Genomic DNA, 18,171 nt, shown 5'->3' with positions numbered 1-18,171 from the left:
ACCCTTGCCCTCATATTGATTAGAGTTCACCGTGACTGCCGCAGTTCACCGTGACTGCCGCAGTAAATCCTCCATCGGAATTGCTGTCGATAGTGAAATCGCTAATTGTCACGCCCTTCACCTCGTTGAGGGCCATCAAGGCGTTCTTCGGCAGCATGGACTTTCGCAATTGACAGTTCTGGCGTTGCTTCTTGTCTCGAGTGCGTTCTGAAAATTAATAAAAAAAAAAACAACAAGAAACGCTATAGTCGAGTGCCGCGACTATAAGATACCCGTTAATGTTATACAAAATTTTAAAATATTATTTTGCTAGTGGAAATTCACAAGGCGCCACCTATTGTCAGAGGAAGTATGTTGAGTATGCTTAAGTTGCAGAGGCATCTATTAAATACGTGTCCTAAGCTAAATTTTGTAGCTCTTATAGTTTTCGAGATTTTTGCATTTTTGGTTTTTCGGGTTTTGAGATTTCAGCAATATTAGTTTTTTGCGATTTGTGGGCGTTAGAGTGGGCGTTGCAGGATGCTGTAATAAACGCTGCGCTGCGTAGGGACCTCAAGAATCTTCGTGGTTAATCTCAATTTTGTATCTCTTATAGTTCCTGAGATCTCAGCGTTCATACGGACAGACGGACATGGCTCATTAGTCTTCGCTATTCATCCTGATAAAGAATATATATACTTTATATGGTCTGAAACGCTTCCTTCTACCTGTTACATACTTTTCAACGAATCTAGTATTTCCTTTTACTCTACGAGTAACGGGTATAAAAAGTTGCAACGTTATTGTCAACAAAGTTATAGAGCTTATTGACAAGGACAACTTCCACATAATACCACTCGTAAAGGGCAACATCCAGGAAACAAAAGTTCAAACGAAGTCTGAAGATAATTACAGAGTATTATCGAAATATCTTACCGACAAAAAAAGAACTTTTACACGTATCAGCTAAAATGCATCAAGGGCCTGCAAGTCGTACTTAACGGCATAGAGTCCGAAGTATCGCCTGCAGAGAAAACAAAGGCGCTACAAGAGAAGGGATTTAGCGCTAATACAGTCTTCAATATCCTTAACAGGGATAGAAAGCCGCACCTACTCTTTCAGGTTGAGCTCGAACCAGAAATTAAGCCCCTAAATATATACGAAGTGCACCATATATACAATCTTCAGTTCCTGCTGCACCACAGAATTACTGTTTAGGAGCCGCACAAACGCAATGGCCCGGTACAATGTGCGAACTGCCAAGAATATGGCCATTCAAGGTCTTACTGTAAACTGCGCCTGGTGTGTGTAGTTTGTGGTGAGTTTCATGACGCCGCACACTGCCCAGCGAGCAAAGATGACCACAACTCGAAAAAGTGCGGCAACTGCGGTGGAAATCAAACTGTTAACTATAGAGGTTGCCCAGTTTATAAGGAGCTGAAAACTCGTATCCACCAGAGGGAAATTACTGCCCGCACCCAAAATAAGCAGTTGATAGCCTCCAGGTCAAACCTTGAAGTCTTCTTCTCGGCTGCAGCCAGATCCTCACTAGGACCCATAAACTCTGCCAAAAATGTTACATACGCAAGTGATTTAAAATCAGGACTGGCTACCCCAGCCCCAAAAAGCTCATTGCCGCAATCAGCACACCAAGAACCGAACACGGCTCAGCAGCATCAACCGCCGGAGCAGCCAAAAAGTAACTTTGAAGCTATGATATGCAGTCTACAACAAAGCCTTACGGAGTTTATGTCGTTTATGCGTACAACTATGCAAGATCTTATGCGAAACCAAAATCTATTAATACAAATGCTGGTTTCACAACAATCCAAATAATGACTTCCCTACGAATATCTTCGAGGAACGCCAACGGCGTTTGGCAGCATAAACTCGAGTTAGCGCAATTCCTACTGCTTTCAGAAACACATCTTACACACAGATACAATTTCCAACTACGAGGATATTTATTTTATGGAACAAATCATCTAGATGGTAAAGCACACGGCGGGACTGGAATTTTAATCAGAAGCCGTATTAAGCACCATTATCATACGAAATTTGCTAAAAACTACCTACAGGCCACATCCATAAATATACACCTAAATACTGGCAAGCAATTAACTCTAGCCGCCGTATACTGCCCCCCACGCTTTACCATAGCCGAAGATTAGTTTATGCACTTTTTCAACTCACTCGGAGACCACTTCATAGCAGCAGGAGACTACAATGCTAAGCACACACACTGGGGATATCTCGTCTCGTGACTCCAAAAGGAAAGCAGCTCTATAATGCAATTATCAAAGCTAAGAACAAGCTCGACTATGTTTCTTCTGGCACACCAACATACTGGCCGGCAGACCCAAAGAAACTTCCCGATTTAATAGACTTTGCGATTACCAAAAACATCTAATAAGCGCCAAATCCCTTTCGGATCTTTCATCTGATCACTCGCCTGTCCTTTTTACTCTACTCCGACATCCAGGAACATGGGATCAATCATTAAGACTGACATCACATAACACCAATTGGGTTAAGTACAGGAAGTATATTAGCTCACACATTGAGCTAAGTCCTCACCTCAGCGACGAAGCCAACGTAGACAGTTTTGTTAATTTACTGGAGTCTGTACTCGTCTCTGCAGCTCGAGTTTCAACACCTCAAACTATAAACACACAATGCAATCAAAAGAAGACAAATCTACAAATTGAACAGCTCGTCCTCGAAAAGCGACGCTTGCGTCGAGAATGGCAATTTCACTGATCGCCATCTGCTAAGCAAAGCTTAAAACACGCCTCACGTCAACTTGCTCAAGCTCTACAGCAAGAAGAAACATATGTCCATCGCCGCTACATAGAGCAATTGTCAACTAATAGTACAAAACACTCACTATGGAGAGCCAGCACGTTTGCCTTAAAAATGTCTTCCAACCAACTCCTGCCACTAATGCGTTTACTTTGCCGGCTCTATCATATGAGCCCCAGGCTCAACATGAGCCAATTGAGTTTCGCCCAAACGAAATCGTTAACATCATCAAAAGACAAGTGAATCCGAAAAAATCCCCGGGCTGCGACCCATAACTCCCAAAATGATCATTGAGCTCCCATACTGCGCCGTTTGCACTCTCACCCAGCTCTTTAATGCCATCGCAAAACTTGGCCACTTTCCAGTGAGATGGAAAAAGTCAATTATAATAATGATAGCAAAGCCGGGGAAAGACCACACTATCCCCATGTCATATAGACCTATAAGCCTACTCTCTTGCCTATCCAAACTCTTTGAAAAATGCCTAATGACTCGGATAAACACATACCTGAGAATCCAGGAAGGAATCCCGTCACACCAATTTGGGTTTCGTGAAAAGAATGGAACAATTAAGCAGGTCAACCGGATAACATCAGAAATTCGAAACGCTTTCGAAAAACGAGAGTACTGTGCCATATTTTTAGATGTCTCTCAAGCATTTGATAGAGTCTGGCTAGAAGGTCTAATGTACAAGATCAAGACAATGCTCCCCTACAGCACCCACAAGATTTTAGAGTCTTACCTTCACGACAGAAAATTTGTTGTGAGGTGCAACACTGCTATATCTGATGATTACACTGTTGGAGCTGGAGTTCCTCAAGGTAGCGTGCTAGGGCCAACACAATATGTCCTCTACACAGCAGACATCCCGACAAGCACACGACTAACAACATCTACGTTTGCCGATAACACAGATATTTTTAGCCGCTCAAAATGCCCGATTCAAGCAACTGCGCAGCTAGCTCTTCATCTGGTCGATGTTGAAAAATGGCTATCAGATTGGCCAAATTAAAGTGAACGAACTAAAATGCAAGCACGTTACGTTCACTCTGAACAGGCAAAACTACCCGCCGATTACGTTAAACAACACTCAACTCCCACAAGCAAACGAAGTAACATACCTAGGAGTACATCTCGACAGAAGACTCACATGGCGCTGGCACATTGAAGCTAAAAGAACACACCTAAAGCTAAAAGCCAGCCGCCTTCATTGGCTTATCAACGCTCGGTCACCTCTTAGCCTTGAATATAAAGTCCAGCTGTACAACTCGGTACTAAAACCTATATGGATGTACGGCTCCCAGTTAAGGGGGAACGCCAGCAATAGCAACATTGACAATGTTGAGAGAGTTCAGTCGATGATCTTGAGAACAATCACCGGGGCACCGTGGTACGTTCGCAACGAAAACATACACCGCGACTTAAACATTCTACCAGTCAAAGAAGTGATCGCAGACCAGAAGGTAAAGTACTTCACCAAGCTATCGGTGCACCCTAACCACCTGGCAAGAGGCCTAACAAAGTTGAGCAACCAATTACGCCTTCGTCGCAATGACTTACCCACCCGGCGACCGACATGAGGGACGCGCAACCAGAATGCAGTCTTAGTATACTGTTAGTTAAATTTTAATGTTAAGATTCGTCAACTTATTGTTAGTCTCAAAATTAAGAGTAGATTCAGTACATAAAAGAAAGGCTTGTATATAAAAAAAAAAAACGAAACTAGCCATGTTTTAGTAAAAACGATTATTTGGGATGCAAAAGAAAGACTCTCAAAAAACAATGTAGGAAGCTTAGTACGCAACCCCTTGTGTTCTGATAGGAAAGAAGGAGAGAGGATGTTAGTTTTTCGCCGGGGGTTGCTCAGTGGCTTTTGTTTGAGGGAGTTTTACCGCCGCCGGTCGATAAATTTTCTAAAATGTGATCCGGCCAGAACTTGGTTGAGCACATTTTGCCAAATTCCACCGAGGGGACGCGTATCTTAAATGATGATAATTTTCTATTATAATGATATTTAAATTTAGTTAAATTTAGCATCTCATCCATTAAAAGTAAAGCTCAAAACCATAGATTTATTAAATGAAACAACTACATGCACATTATGTATACAATTATTGGTTTCACTAAAAAATTAGCAACGCTGACATACAGCATTATGTGTTCCCCTAATTAGAACCGCCTCCAGTCGGCTCCTGTTGCTTGAGCGTCTTGAGGTTCTTCTCAAAGCGCTCGAACTCGCTATCAGCCATTCTATCCATATCATCAAAGACCTGCTCCACGGATTCCACTTCCGGTATGTAAAACTGCAGCATATTCTGAACTCCATTTTTTAGGGTCACGATGGAGCTGGGGCAAGACGAGCAGGAACCCTGCATTTTAAGTTTGACGACGCCGGCCTCGTAGCCCATAAAAACGATGTCGCCTCCATCCTCCTGTACGGTGGGTCGAATACGTGTGTCTAAAAGCTCTTTGATCATCAATACCGTTTCGTCGTCGTCCTCGAGGATCTCGTTGTTCACATTAGGTTTGTCGTCGAGAAGAACGGGCAAGCCACTGGCAAAAAAGTCCATTATGATGGCAAACACCTCAGGCTTAATCAGGCTCCACTGAGCGCCGTCCTGCTTTGAGATAGTGACGAAGTCGGCGCCAAAAAACACGCCTCGCACGCCTTCCACACGAAACAAAAGTTTTGCTGGGAATTGATTAAAACAAATTAAATTATAATGAAATACAACAAAAAGAAACGGTAAAGTCGAGTGCCGCGACTATAAGATACCCGTTACTGTTTTATAGAATTTTACAGGGTATGTTTACTAACTATGGTGACGTCATTTTCCATGTGAGGCCTTATAATCTATATTTTCTTATAAATAGTGAAATAATGTTTCGATGTTCAAATTTGCGCTACGTAGGGGAGTTCAAGAATCTGTCTGCTTAATCTCAAATTTTTACCTCTTATAGTTCCTGAGACCTCAGCGTTCATACGGACAGACGAAGAGATGGACAGACGTACGGTCAGACGAACATAGCTTAATCGTCTTCGATATTAATCCGGATCAAGAATATATATACTTCATAGGGTCTGAAGCTCTTCATTCTACCTGTTATCATGCATCTAATATACTCTTTTACTCTACGAGTAACGGGTATAAAAATAAATTCTAAGGAATTATTAGGACTCTGTTAACATTCTCTGTTAATTAAAGAATAAATATAATAGCAACAAAAATGACATCTTTAATTAAATATAATGTATATGCTGGAAAGTATGTAACAGCTAGAAGGAAGCGTTTCCGACCCTATAAAGTATATATATCCTTGATCAGGATCAATAGCGAAGTCGATTGAGCCACGCCTACTCTAACGCCCACAAATCGCAAAAAACTAAAATCGATTAAATCTCAGGAACTATTAGAGCTAGAAAGTTGAAATCTTTCTTAATTATTAGATGCCAGCGCATCTTATAGTGGTACTATTATCCGGCCACACCCACCCATACGCCCAACAGGCTCAAAAAACGGTTTTCGCACTTCTAGAAAAGCTGATATCTCGGTAACTATAAGAAATAGAAAGTTCGGATTAAGCATGAAGGTTTTTATGATGCTCCCAATGCGAATTGTTTTTCGATCAAGCCACGGCCACTCCAACGCCCAAATAACACGAAAAATTAAAAATGCAAAAATCTCGGAAACTATAAGAGCAACAAAGTTGTGCTTAAGAATACGTTTTTAACAGATGTTACTGCAACTTACCACGAGGTTTCATCCAACCACGCCCATTCTAACGCCCACAAACCGCGGAAAACTGTGGCGTCTATAATATTATTATGAATGCCTTCATTTGACCTTGTATAACTTATTTTTGTCAATATCTATCGATTTACCTAAGATTTTTGAAATCTGAATATTATTTCGCTAATTATGAAGAAATTTAGGTTATAAGGCCTCACATGGTTTATGATGTCACTATCAATTACTCAACATGCTTCCTCTGACAATACGTGGCGCCTTGTGAATTTCCACTAGCAAAATGAATATTTTTAAATTGTGCAAAACAGTAACGGGTATCTTATAGTCGTGGCACTCGACTATAGCGTTTCCTCTTGTTTTTTATATCCGTTACCTAGAAAGTAAAAGAGTAATTTATGTTTCTAGAATTCATTTAAACACTCATATCTCAAATGTACGTACAGATTTGTGTGTATCATAATAGTGCGGGACTCTACACCAGACAAAAAACAATTTCAAAAATCGACGTAAAATTATAAATCTTTAAAGATACTTTGTAGAGGATAGTGATAAGGCGAAATACATACATTGATATCATTATATTCGTACATATGTATATGTACATATTGATTTGTTCTTTTTCTAAAGACTGTAGAAGGTTGAGAAGGCAACCTCGGGCAAAAGAAGTGCTGGCCGGCGGTTTCGTGAGAGAATCACCGACCTAACCTTCTGGCGTAATGAGCTGAATGCGGAGCTGGAAAAGCTGATAGCAGAAATGTCGGACATCAACGAGCTGCAGCGACAGTGCGGTAAGGCGCTCCTTGACCTGTAGATTCCACTGCACATCGCCCAGAAGTGCCTCTTTCACCGGGAGTCGCGACAGGGCACCGATAAGGTGCACGACATCGCCGAGAAGGCACTCCTTGTCGAGATCAATAACCTTAGGAAGAAGATACGCGAAGCACGACGACGACGACGTGGCCCACAGAAGTCCTGGCTAGGAATCGACTCCATGTGCCATCAGCTAAACCACAGTTGTGGCATAACCTACTATGGCGGCATCGAGAAGTTCGATCACTCGGTCAGCACCCAGGAATCCTGGGCTCAGGCAAGCAGCAAGCACGTGCGCCGGCAAGTGCTTTTGGAGAGTTTTTAGTTGGATAAAGATCATTCAGCAGGCAGGGTAAAGTATTAGGTTATATAGAATTGTCTGAATTTTTTGATTATACCATCCCAATCACGAGACTTCATTTTTTTGGGGCATTTTTAAAAAATGAAATTTTCATTAAAAACGAGCTAAATAGTTTGATATTAGAAGAAAGGCAAAAAATCCGTGTTTCAACTCAAAACTCATTTGTCGACTCCCCAGAAGCATAAAAAAGTCAAAGAAAAAATTACTAATTAAGATTTTTATGTTAGCCTAAATTAACTTCACCAAATAAGCTACGGCATAAGAAATACTCAGAATTATGTTTTTGTTTTTTAACTCTCTTGAATTGATGTTTTAAACACTTAATACCTAAAATAATGTGGCAGGGTGCCAAACTTGCGCTGCGTATGGATCTTCAAGCTTAAACTCAACTTTGTATTTGTATCAGACGGACAGGCGAACAGACGGACAGACGGGCGTGGCTCAATCGACTTCGCTATTGATTCTGATCAAGAATATACATACTTTTTAGGGTCGGAAACGCTTCCTTCTACCTGTTGCATACATTTCAATATTCAATATTGCCTTTTACTCTCTACTAACTACAATGGCTTACTAATGTAGAAACCTGCAGTATACAGTAAATACAGTGGATCCAAGCTTATTTCGTGCAAGAAAAAATCGAATTTTTAATTTGATACTGCTACTAAACCAGCAGAGATATCAAAAAAATTTAAACGCAGTAATGTTAAGAATGTCGCATATTATTAAAATAATAACAAAAGTTTTTACTAATTTAAAAAACAAAAGAATTTTTCATACAAAAACTAAAAAATAGGACAACTCCGACGCACAAGCGTCCCAAGGTATCGGGATCTAAAATAGTTGCGGAGATTGAGAACGAAATTGGCAACAAATATTGCCCAGGTACAGTTCGAAGCACTTAGCATAACCACCACACTAATGGTCGAGTTTCTAGAAATAAGACCTTCTTTAGTGCTAAAAATAAGTTGGCACGCGTCAAATTCGCCAAGGAACTTGAAACTCGTCCGATTTTGGTCTGGAACGACGTTATATTTGTGGACGTATCCAAATGTAATATATTTGGGTCCCATGGGAGGAAATATGTTTTGCGGCGTCCCAATACAGAGCTACATTCAAAAAACAAAAAAGCAGCGGCTAAGCACGGCGGTGGTCATGCTATAGTTTGGGCATGTATGACTCTGTCCGGCGTCGGAAATTTGGTTTTTATTGACGGAATCATGGATGCCAATAAATATTTAACTATTTTGAAAGAAAATTTGGTGCAAAGCTTGGGGTTTTCCCTCACTTTTGGGACAATACGTCTCTCCTCCTGGTCATAAAAAATTTTGTTCGGTGCATTACCGCCCCTTTCTGCCACCCGATTTTCGCAAAAAAGCGTTTGGGTTATGTATGGGTTTGTACTAGGGCTTGAGGCAACCATTTCCTGGGTTTTCCCATCCTTAAAATGTTTAAGGACTAATTCGCTTTGCTCAATAACTATTGACTATTATTCGTGGCGCCATAGTTTGAAAATCCTCGTTAATCCGTAATTTTTGGGTGCGCCCAGCCTCGAAAACTTATAAATATGCTTTTGTTAATATATTTTTACTAGTATTAAGAAAAAAAAATGGATTTAAAAGTCCTAGTTTAGAGTTATTAACCGTTAAAGTGCTTGCACGAAATAAGCTTGTGCGTCGGAGTGGCCCTATTTTTTAGTTTTTGTATAAAAAATTCTTTTGTTTTTTAAATTAGTAAAAACTTTTGTTTTTATTTTGATAATATGCGACATTCCTAACATTACTGCGTTTAAATTTTTTTGATATCTCTGCTGGTTTAGTAGCAGTATCAAATTAAAAATTCGATTTTTTTTGCACGAAATAAGCTTGGATCCACTGTACATATGTATGTATGGATGTACATATGCGCTCAGTTTTTTGTGTTTTCGGGAAACTGAAGAATATGCGACTTAGTTCTTAAAGGTTGGTAACATAGTATTAGTTCATTAATAAAATATATATTTTTAAGAGGGATATCAGTATAAATTTAGTAATCTTAAAGCCACTCTTGTTATATTCCTGCTAACTTTGTTTGTTTTTATAACCAAAATGGAATCCTTTAAGGAGGTCCTTAAGATATCTCAACTCACCCAAAGGACTGTTGTGGGCTGTGGTTCCGTTTGGAAAGTCGTAGGTGTTTCCCTTTCCAAGGACTTCAACGCCGGGCAAAAACTTTAGGCTGTCAGGATTTGGAGTGTCCTGGGTCTGGATGAACATGAACCTTTTATCAGCCGTCGCCAGTTGCATCTGCAAAAGTCCACGTCCTTGACTATGCCCATATCCCGGACTCAGTTGCGCTGGTTCCAGATTGTTACGCATGGACGCAACACTCGCAAAATGTCGCATCCTGGAAATTGTGAAGAATCGGTTATCCCGGTGGTCATATGGTACCCAAGGGAATACTGACAGATGCCGCGAGCCAAGGCGAGTATTGCGAAGGGTTTTAGCAGCTAATTGAGACAGAAATTTAGACATTCTCTATTATGCGATTAATAATGAAAACTAAAACTCAGCTGGCATTGTACTGCGTGGCAACCTTGTTTTTCGGGGTTTTTCTTACACCTAATAGTGGAAAACTTGAATATCTAGCTTGGACTCAAACCATACCACTCTACCACTTACATACATATGTATGTATACATTTTAAAAAATTCAAGTGGTCTATAACAGAACTCTCTATTCTCCTTGCTGTTATAGCGCATATATGTAGAATACATATACAGGGCAGTGAGTACAAGTCGATATATAGTATGACATGACACTGTTTATACAATAAAAAAGAACACTTTTTGTTAAATTTAAAATTTTTAAAAATATGTTTTTTCAAATGTTTAGAAAATTTTATTTAATATACATACATAGAGATATACAAACATATGTAACATATTAAATATAATTTTTAAAACATTTGCAAAAACATCGACAAAACTTTGTAAACACAAGTTTACACACGTTTGGCAGTGTAAGTTTCCATTTGTTTAAATAATATGTGTGAACATAAAATTTTATGAAAAATTTAAATACTTAAATTTAAATATTGAAAATGTACCAATATGAAAAAAATGTACCAGTTTTGGTACATTTGTACAACCGTGAGTGTATGCAATTGTTTACATAGATATGTATGTACATTCATATGTGTTTATCGTATTCTGTTGTGATCATATGAAAAATGGTACTTTACCGCTAGCGATGCTTTTGCATGTGTATGTACATGTACACATACATATGTAGACCAACAATTCCCCAAAAATTGTTTGGGATTCCTAGAATTAAGTCTCTAAAAGAGTACTCTCTACCTAAATAAAAAATAAAATCTACTCAATGACAAAAAAAACTATTATATTGTGGTGAAACTTTTTTTTTTCATTTCTTTCTTTAGAAACTATTTTTTGGTTATTTTTTTTATATGTTATCAAATTTGTCCTACCCAGTCCCTCTTGGACGAACGACGGAAAACAATTGTTGACGTTCATCAACCTGGCCTTATCCACTTCGGACAATTTATGTTGATAAACGTTAGGCTTTGGATTCATATCAGTTGATACTAGTTCAGATATATTATATTTAAATTTCGAGGTAACAAATCGTAGAGTTTCCAAAAATCAATCCCCAAATATAAGTCTTGTTTTAAAAAGGGTACTATATAAATTTGCATTACCTTTATACCTTTTCCGTATTCTACTTCAACTTTACAATATCCTATAATTTGTTGCGCTCTTTCATCTGCTGATGAAGCACTACCAGCTAAGGCTTTATATTTAATACTTGTTTTTAACTCGACTTAGCGCAGACGCAACTAATGGATGCCCCTGAGTCTAATAACCCATAGACAGTTCGATTCAAAAACATAATTGGTACAAAAGGTCGCGGATCGCATAGCCCTGCTGGCAAAGAATTAATGTGCTGAAGGCCTTTTCATACCCGTTACTCGCAGAGTAAAAGGGTATACTAGATACGTTGAAAAGTATGTAACAGAAGGAAGAAGGAAGCGTTTCCGAATATATATTCTTGATCATGATGAATAGCGAAGTCGATTGAGCCACGTCCGTCTGTCCGTCCGTCTATCCGTCTGTCCGTATGAACGCTAAGAGCGCAAGTCTATTACAGCATCCTGCCACGCCCACTATAACGCCCACATATCGCGAAAAACTAAAATCGCTGAAATCTCAGGAACTATTAGAGCTAGTTGAAATTCAGTATGTATAATCTTTAGATGCCAGCGCATCTTATAGTGGTAAAATTACACTATAAGATTCGTGGTATTACACTATAAGATTAAGTGGTACTGTACTACTACCACACCCACCAAACTCAAAACACGGTTTTCGCATTTTCTAGAAAAGCTGATATCTCGGTAACTATAAGAGATGCGAATTGTTTTTTTCCACCATCCATTTTTTCCATCAAGCCACGCCCACTCTAAAGCCCACAAAACATGAAAAAACAAAAATGCAAAAATTTTGGAAACTATAAGAGCTACAAAGTTGTGCTTCAGAATAAGTATTTAAGAGATGCCACTGCAACTTGCCACGAGGTTTCATCCGGCCACGCCCACTCTAACGCCCACAAACCGCTGAAAAATGTGTGTCCACAAACGTAACAAAAAACTTTCCTAACTGATATTCAATCGTGGTATCTATGATCTTCCTTACGGCAATTCCAACACAAAAGGGAGAAAGCTTATATGCTTGCCTCATCTTTGGATTGTTTCTCAATGTCGCCATCATCCCTACTCTGGCGAAACTGAAGCCGCAAAGCTGAACAAAAGCTATCTAATCGGATTTCGACATTTGCCTTATGCTATCGCCAATAGAATTCTTTGGCTTTACCCTCAAAAAGGACGCTTGCATTTTTGCAAAGTACAGTGTAGTTGTTTGCTAACGTCTAGTTAGTGCTTCAACTCTATATATGAAGTTTTCTACCGACACTCCTTTTCCGGAATATTTTATCTTCCAGCCGTTTAAAATATGCAATACTTTTCGGAATCCCGGAATTTTCTGTGCATATCCCATTTTGTAACCTTTCCTCTGATAAGGGTAACCACGGCTGCCTCATTCCCGAACTGTGATTTTGAGTATCTAAAGTCCTAGTTAGATCGTCGGCTACCGAGTTTTGGACTATCTCTGACATCTTTTCTGAAAGTGACTCTAACAATCTTCGCTCCAAAGCTAGCAACGTTATGGCGTTGGCCGAAATATTGCTATCGTTGTTGTATATATATTAGTAGACAAAATAGGCATCTTTCGAGATGTATACCGATTTGACCCATTTTGAAATTAAAACCATTTAAAAACGGCAATTTTCTCTCAGGCACCCCCGCAACAAATACTTTATTGATTAACTGTATGCTACTTCTGAAGATAATTAAAGATCGGGGTGTAATTTTTTGTTTATAATTTTTATTAATTTCGTTAATATTCATTCTATACCTTCACTTCACTTAACGGTTGCCTTGTTGTAGGCCAACATAAATTATAGGGTACTTGTTCACAGTTCTTAAAATTTAAGTGTTTAACGTAATTTTTCCTAATATGGTTAACAGGTAAGAATAAGATTATACAATTTTGGATATCCAAAAATTGTTTTTACCTATACTACCAAATGTTTACCGTGTTTTTAATCTATAAAAATATGATTTAAAGATAGAAACAATACTGCGTTTTTCGGTTTCAATTTCAAAAGTAGTTCATTTTTTAAACATTCTTTAAAATATTATCGAGTGCACCTTCTAGGCCTTCAAATATTTCTTAAAAATAACAAATACAAATATTCAAAGATTGTTTAGAAAAACAATTTAAAAATAATTTTTTATCTAGGTTTATGTATTCATGAGCCATCGATTTACGTCTTTAAGAATTGTGTAAGGAAATCGAACTTCTATGAATCGGTTTCATCTGCAAACCAAAAACCTTCGAGTGACCGAGACTTCAGAGACATGTTCTTGAAAATATATATTGTGCTCTTTTACATGTTGTTGATCTTATGTTTAATATTGCTCAAAAGAATTGTATTTTGCGCGATAATGAGAACTTTAAAACGAATAATCTACACGACTAATTTCTATATGATTTAGTTTTGCGGAGCAGATAAATGAAAAAATGTATGTAGGAAATATTCATTGAAAGTAAATTGAAAAAATTTAGTTGTTAATCACCATCAAGTTAGAAAAACAAAAAAGTTTACTTTAAAAAATTACATATAGCTTTAACATGTGAAATTTCATGATTCATAACCCGTTTCTCATTTGTTTAATCAGACACTTCTTAAGATGAAATGTCACTATACGTGAAGTTTGTTCCGAACAAAGTGTTGCACACTTTCACGGCTACACTGCGACGGGCTATCTTCTTGGATCTCCCGTTAGCGGTGAACTCTTGGTTATCCACAATTATTCCAAGATGTTGCAATACATTGGGCTTATCCCCAGAGGCTCCGTGGTCCACGTAAATGAGCCCAGGGCGCATCTGAAGAAGAATTAATTAGTGATTGTACACAATACTGTGTGGTTTTGCCTACAATGCAAAGAATGGTAGCTGGGTGCATGGTTTCCCAGCCGGAGGGTAACTCGGTGCGCACAAGCGGTTTTTTAGGCTCCTTCGGCATCGCGGGAACAGATGGTGCCGTTTCCCCTCTCGCTGGAGGAGCAGCATTGACCGATGGATGCATCTCGGGAACGACATAGCCTTCGCGCTGCCACTCGGCAAACAATTTGTAAATGGCAAAAGACGCCAGATTTAGCATAGGCAGATCATCCTCCGGCCCGTCAACATCTTCCTCGTTGGTTTCCATGGCTTCTTCTTCGTTTTCACCTTTTCTTGCTTGAAGTCTGGGAGGCTTGGGCGTCATCTTTGCAATGATGAAGTCGCGCCACGCTTTTTCACAGGCAGCATTTTTAGCTGACATCTTGGAAAGACCCTTGCCCTCATATTGATTAGAGTTCACCGTGACTACTGCCGTAAATCCTCCATCGGGATTGTTGTCGATAGTGAAATCGCTAATAGTCACGCCCCTCACTTCGTTGAGGGCCATCAAGGCGTTCTTCGGCAGCATGGACTTTCGCAATTGACGGTTCTGGCGTTGCTTCTTGTCCCGAGTGCGTTCTGCAAATGAATAAAAAAAAAAGTCGAGTAATTTGTTTGTAATAAAAACTGGCATATGAGAGTTTAAAACGTAAGAGTACATTTAGTGTAATTAAAACTAATAAAACATGCAAAATGAACCCTAATAGTAGTTAAAAATAATGAACGCTATAATCAAGTGCCGCGACTATCTGATACCTTTTATCAATTTTAAACTACTTATGCTGTCAGAAATTAAATTGAATAACAAAATAAATAACAAACAAATATTCGGTAAATTTATAGGTATTGACAAGAAATATACAGTGATGGAAAAAATAATAGAAACGATTTTTCACTTTGGGTTTGAATACGTATTTTTAATAAGGATATTTTTATTTTTTTTATTTATATACATCTATCTTACATACTAAAAAACAAAAATGAATTTAACTTTATTCATTTAGCTAAAAAAATATATTTAAGTCAAATTTTATGTTTTTGACTTGGAAATAAAAATAGAAACGAAGTGACTTATCGTCATCCAAATTGACTAGCTTTGCAAAATTAACCATGAAATGTTTTCAGGTTTAATATTTTGTTGCATTACCGCGCAGACATACATATATAGAATCAACTAACTTAAATGTTACTCTACGACAAACAGGTATATAGAGTGGGTGTGACTGGATATTAAATAAGAAACACTATAGTCGAGTGCCGCGACTATAAGATACCCTACTGTATTACACAATTTTAAAATATTCATTTTGATAGTGGAAAGTGGACAAAGCGTCACCTTTTGTCAAAAAAGCATGTTTCCCAAATGATTGTGATGTACGGCCTTATAACCTACATTTCTACATAAATATCGAAATAATGTTCCGATTTTAAAAATTTTGGTAAATCGATAGATGTTGACAAAAATATGTTATACAAGATGAAACGAAGACATACATTTTAATATTATGGACGCCACAGATTTCCACGGTTTGTGGGCGTTGCAGAATGGTGAAATAAACTTGCGCTGCATATGGATCACAAGAATCTGTCTGGTTAATCAACATGCTCAGCGTTCATACGGACAGACGGATATGGCTTAATCAACTTAATATACCCTTTTATTCTATGAGTAAGGGGTATTAAAATAATATTAAACGCGCAGACATTCATATATGGAATCAACTAACTTAAATTTTACTCTACAAATGACAGGTATACTTTCAAAAACTCTGCTGAATATCCTAACAGCTTTGCACTTAAATTACTAGGTCAAAAGTTCATTTATGCTTACCAGAGGACTTCTTGCGTTTTTGAAAGATCTTCTTAAAGGGGATCTTTCCGCCGATACCACTTCCTTTCTCTACGCTGATGTCTATAGATAACTCCTCGTTGCGTCCATCTTCCTCGGCAAATACCTCTGTTGGCTCCTCCTTGACGATAATTGGCATGGGTAGCTTCGCGGAGATGGCAGCTGCGTCCGGCACCCTCTTCTGGACAGGCTCAGCCGCCACTGAAACTGGGTCAGTAGCCGGCAGCTCATGATCAGTTACTGGAGTGTCCTGATCCTTTTTGGCATCAATGGACTGCAATGGCTGTTGAATCAAAGGCTTGTCGATGGCATTGGGGTTCTGCGTTTGCAAAAGAGTTTAATTAGCGAATTAGTTGGCAAAGGTTTCTGCCTGTTTTCGTCGCTAAATTCCGCCGGGCAACATCACTTTCAGCGTGCTGATCCACATGGTCAACAAAAATAGAGACTCGCTTGGCAACGGAAACCATCAAGTCGTCAAGTAAACCGGATGCGTCATGCTGGTCTGCTGGTCTACTAAAAACCATAGTTCAGGATGTAGCCATGGCCATTCCTGCGACCCGAGTGCCCAAAAGGAAGCCACGAGTCCGATTACTGTGGATTCTCCGGTCATAGCATTCAGCCAAGGATCTCATGATCTAGTAACTCGATGTAAGGCCGACAAAACCACTTTGCAACTGAATAATTTCTGTTATTACTTGTTAAGCAAAACTTTCTCTATACATTCCAAAATACGAAATGAATTCATCCATGATTGAAGTTAAGGGTAAAAGTTAAATGACAATGAGTTATAGAATCAAAGCAATCGCTCTTGCAACTTTAAAACGAAAAAAACATAAAAAAAAATTAAATTGACTCTTGTAGTCTTTTGGGGTCTTGTATTCCTTGGCTGTACTTATGCCGGCGCCTTGTTTCGTGCACTTTCGGTGGAGTGAATGGACATTGCTATCTGACGCAAAACTAATAATTTTAGTTACAATTTCGGGTGAATGCATTTTCAGTAGTCATAAAAGTTAGCGATAACCGCAAGCTCAGCTATAAACTACCGCAGTACTGGTCATATCCAATTGTCAGAAAAACGAGCAGAGTGAAATTATGAAATTTGTGGATAAACCCGAAGAGAGAGATTTAAGATATAGGTGTAGATGAGGAATATACAGTTAAATATATATGGTGGAAGGCGATAAAATGATCATGGTTTCTGGTGGAACTCGAACAATGGTCTGCACTTCCGGTTAACACGCTTTTTGTGGCTACTGCAAATGTTTTCACAATTGGGTGAATACACACACTTTTATTTTATGCTCTGCAAATTAAATGAAAACGGAATCTCTGTTATTGTACAAATCAAATATGCATGATTCTAACTCAATTATTTTTTTTCACTTCGGTACAGTTTGTGGTGACGTCAGAACGCACCCAACAGATACACACATTTTTCCAAACAGCACGCAATTTGCACTGCGGCAATTGCAAAATAAAATCGGTTGGTACAAAGCCGAATTAAATACAAAATGAGACTTACGTAAATACCACCGGAGACGAATGATTTATTATTTGCAGCATTAGGACGTCGAGCTCGCTTCATCTTGACCTGGCTTCCGATTTTTCTCGCTTACGGCAAGTTGAAAAAAAGAGTTAAAAAGTGGGAACGTCGCTATAGTCATGAAAGATCTCGAAAAAAATAATCTCTACGTAATATGCACTACGAAAAACTACTAAAAATATACCAAAATACCAAGCACATATCTGATGTCCGTCAAAATAGCGTTGGTGATATATCGGTGATGGTGGAATACTTAGCCAGATTTTATACCCGTTACTCGTAGAGAAAAGAAGTATGTTATATTCGCTATTTTTATGCAGCCATGTCCACTATAACACCCATAAACCTCTGAAAACTATGGCGTCCATAATTATATAATAATGTCCTCGATTTACCCTGTTTAATATTTATAGTTAATATCTATTGATTTACCAAAGACTTTTCAAATCGGAATAATATTTCGCTATTTATAAATTTAGGTTATAGGGCCTCACATGGACAGTGACGTCGCCATCA

The 18,171-nt window shown here is 38.6% G+C and overlaps 2 protein-coding genes across 3 annotated transcripts; both read right to left on the bottom strand.

Annotated features, from left to right (window-relative positions):
- Positions 1 to 13: 13 nt before the first annotated feature.
- Positions 14 to 17,786, bottom strand: LOC108114219 (double-stranded RNA-specific editase 1-like). Of its 2 annotated transcripts, XM_017225056.2 has the most exons (4): positions 17,635 to 17,784; positions 16,095 to 16,431; positions 14,259 to 14,842; positions 13,122 to 14,206 (listed from the first exon to the last, which is right to left on the bottom strand). In XM_017225056.2, exons 1-4 carry the CDS (start codon positions 17,695 to 17,697, stop codon positions 14,006 to 14,008), a joined length of 1,185 nt encoding a protein of 394 aa, XP_017080545.2. In that variant the 5' UTR covers positions 17,698 to 17,784; the 3' UTR covers positions 13,122 to 14,005. The 2 variants fall into 2 exon arrangements, with proteins under 2 accessions (XP_041673746.1, XP_017080545.2); XM_041817812.1 differs by lacking the exons at positions 13,122 to 14,206; positions 14,259 to 14,842 and adding an exon at positions 14 to 207 and having other exon boundaries at positions 17,635 to 17,786.
- On the bottom strand, positions 4,834 to 10,280 carry LOC108114590 (NFU1 iron-sulfur cluster scaffold homolog, mitochondrial-like). The gene is made up of 3 exons (XM_017225684.2): positions 10,147 to 10,280; positions 9,830 to 10,086; positions 4,834 to 5,473 (listed from the first exon to the last, which is right to left on the bottom strand). The coding sequence occupies exons 1-3, from the start codon at positions 10,212 to 10,214 to the stop codon at positions 4,947 to 4,949; spliced, it is 852 nt and encodes a 283-aa protein (XP_017081173.1). The 5' UTR covers positions 10,215 to 10,280; the 3' UTR covers positions 4,834 to 4,946.
- Positions 17,787 to 18,171: the final 385 nt, after the last annotated feature.

This window comes from Drosophila eugracilis, unplaced genomic scaffold (genome assembly GCF_018153835.1).
Source record: "Drosophila eugracilis isolate 14026-0451.02 unplaced genomic scaffold, ASM1815383v1 contig_1904, whole genome shotgun sequence".
In the NCBI taxonomy this organism is placed as follows: Eukaryota; Metazoa; Arthropoda; class Insecta; order Diptera; family Drosophilidae; genus Drosophila; species Drosophila eugracilis.
This window is presented reverse-complemented; position numbering and strand designations above follow the sequence as displayed.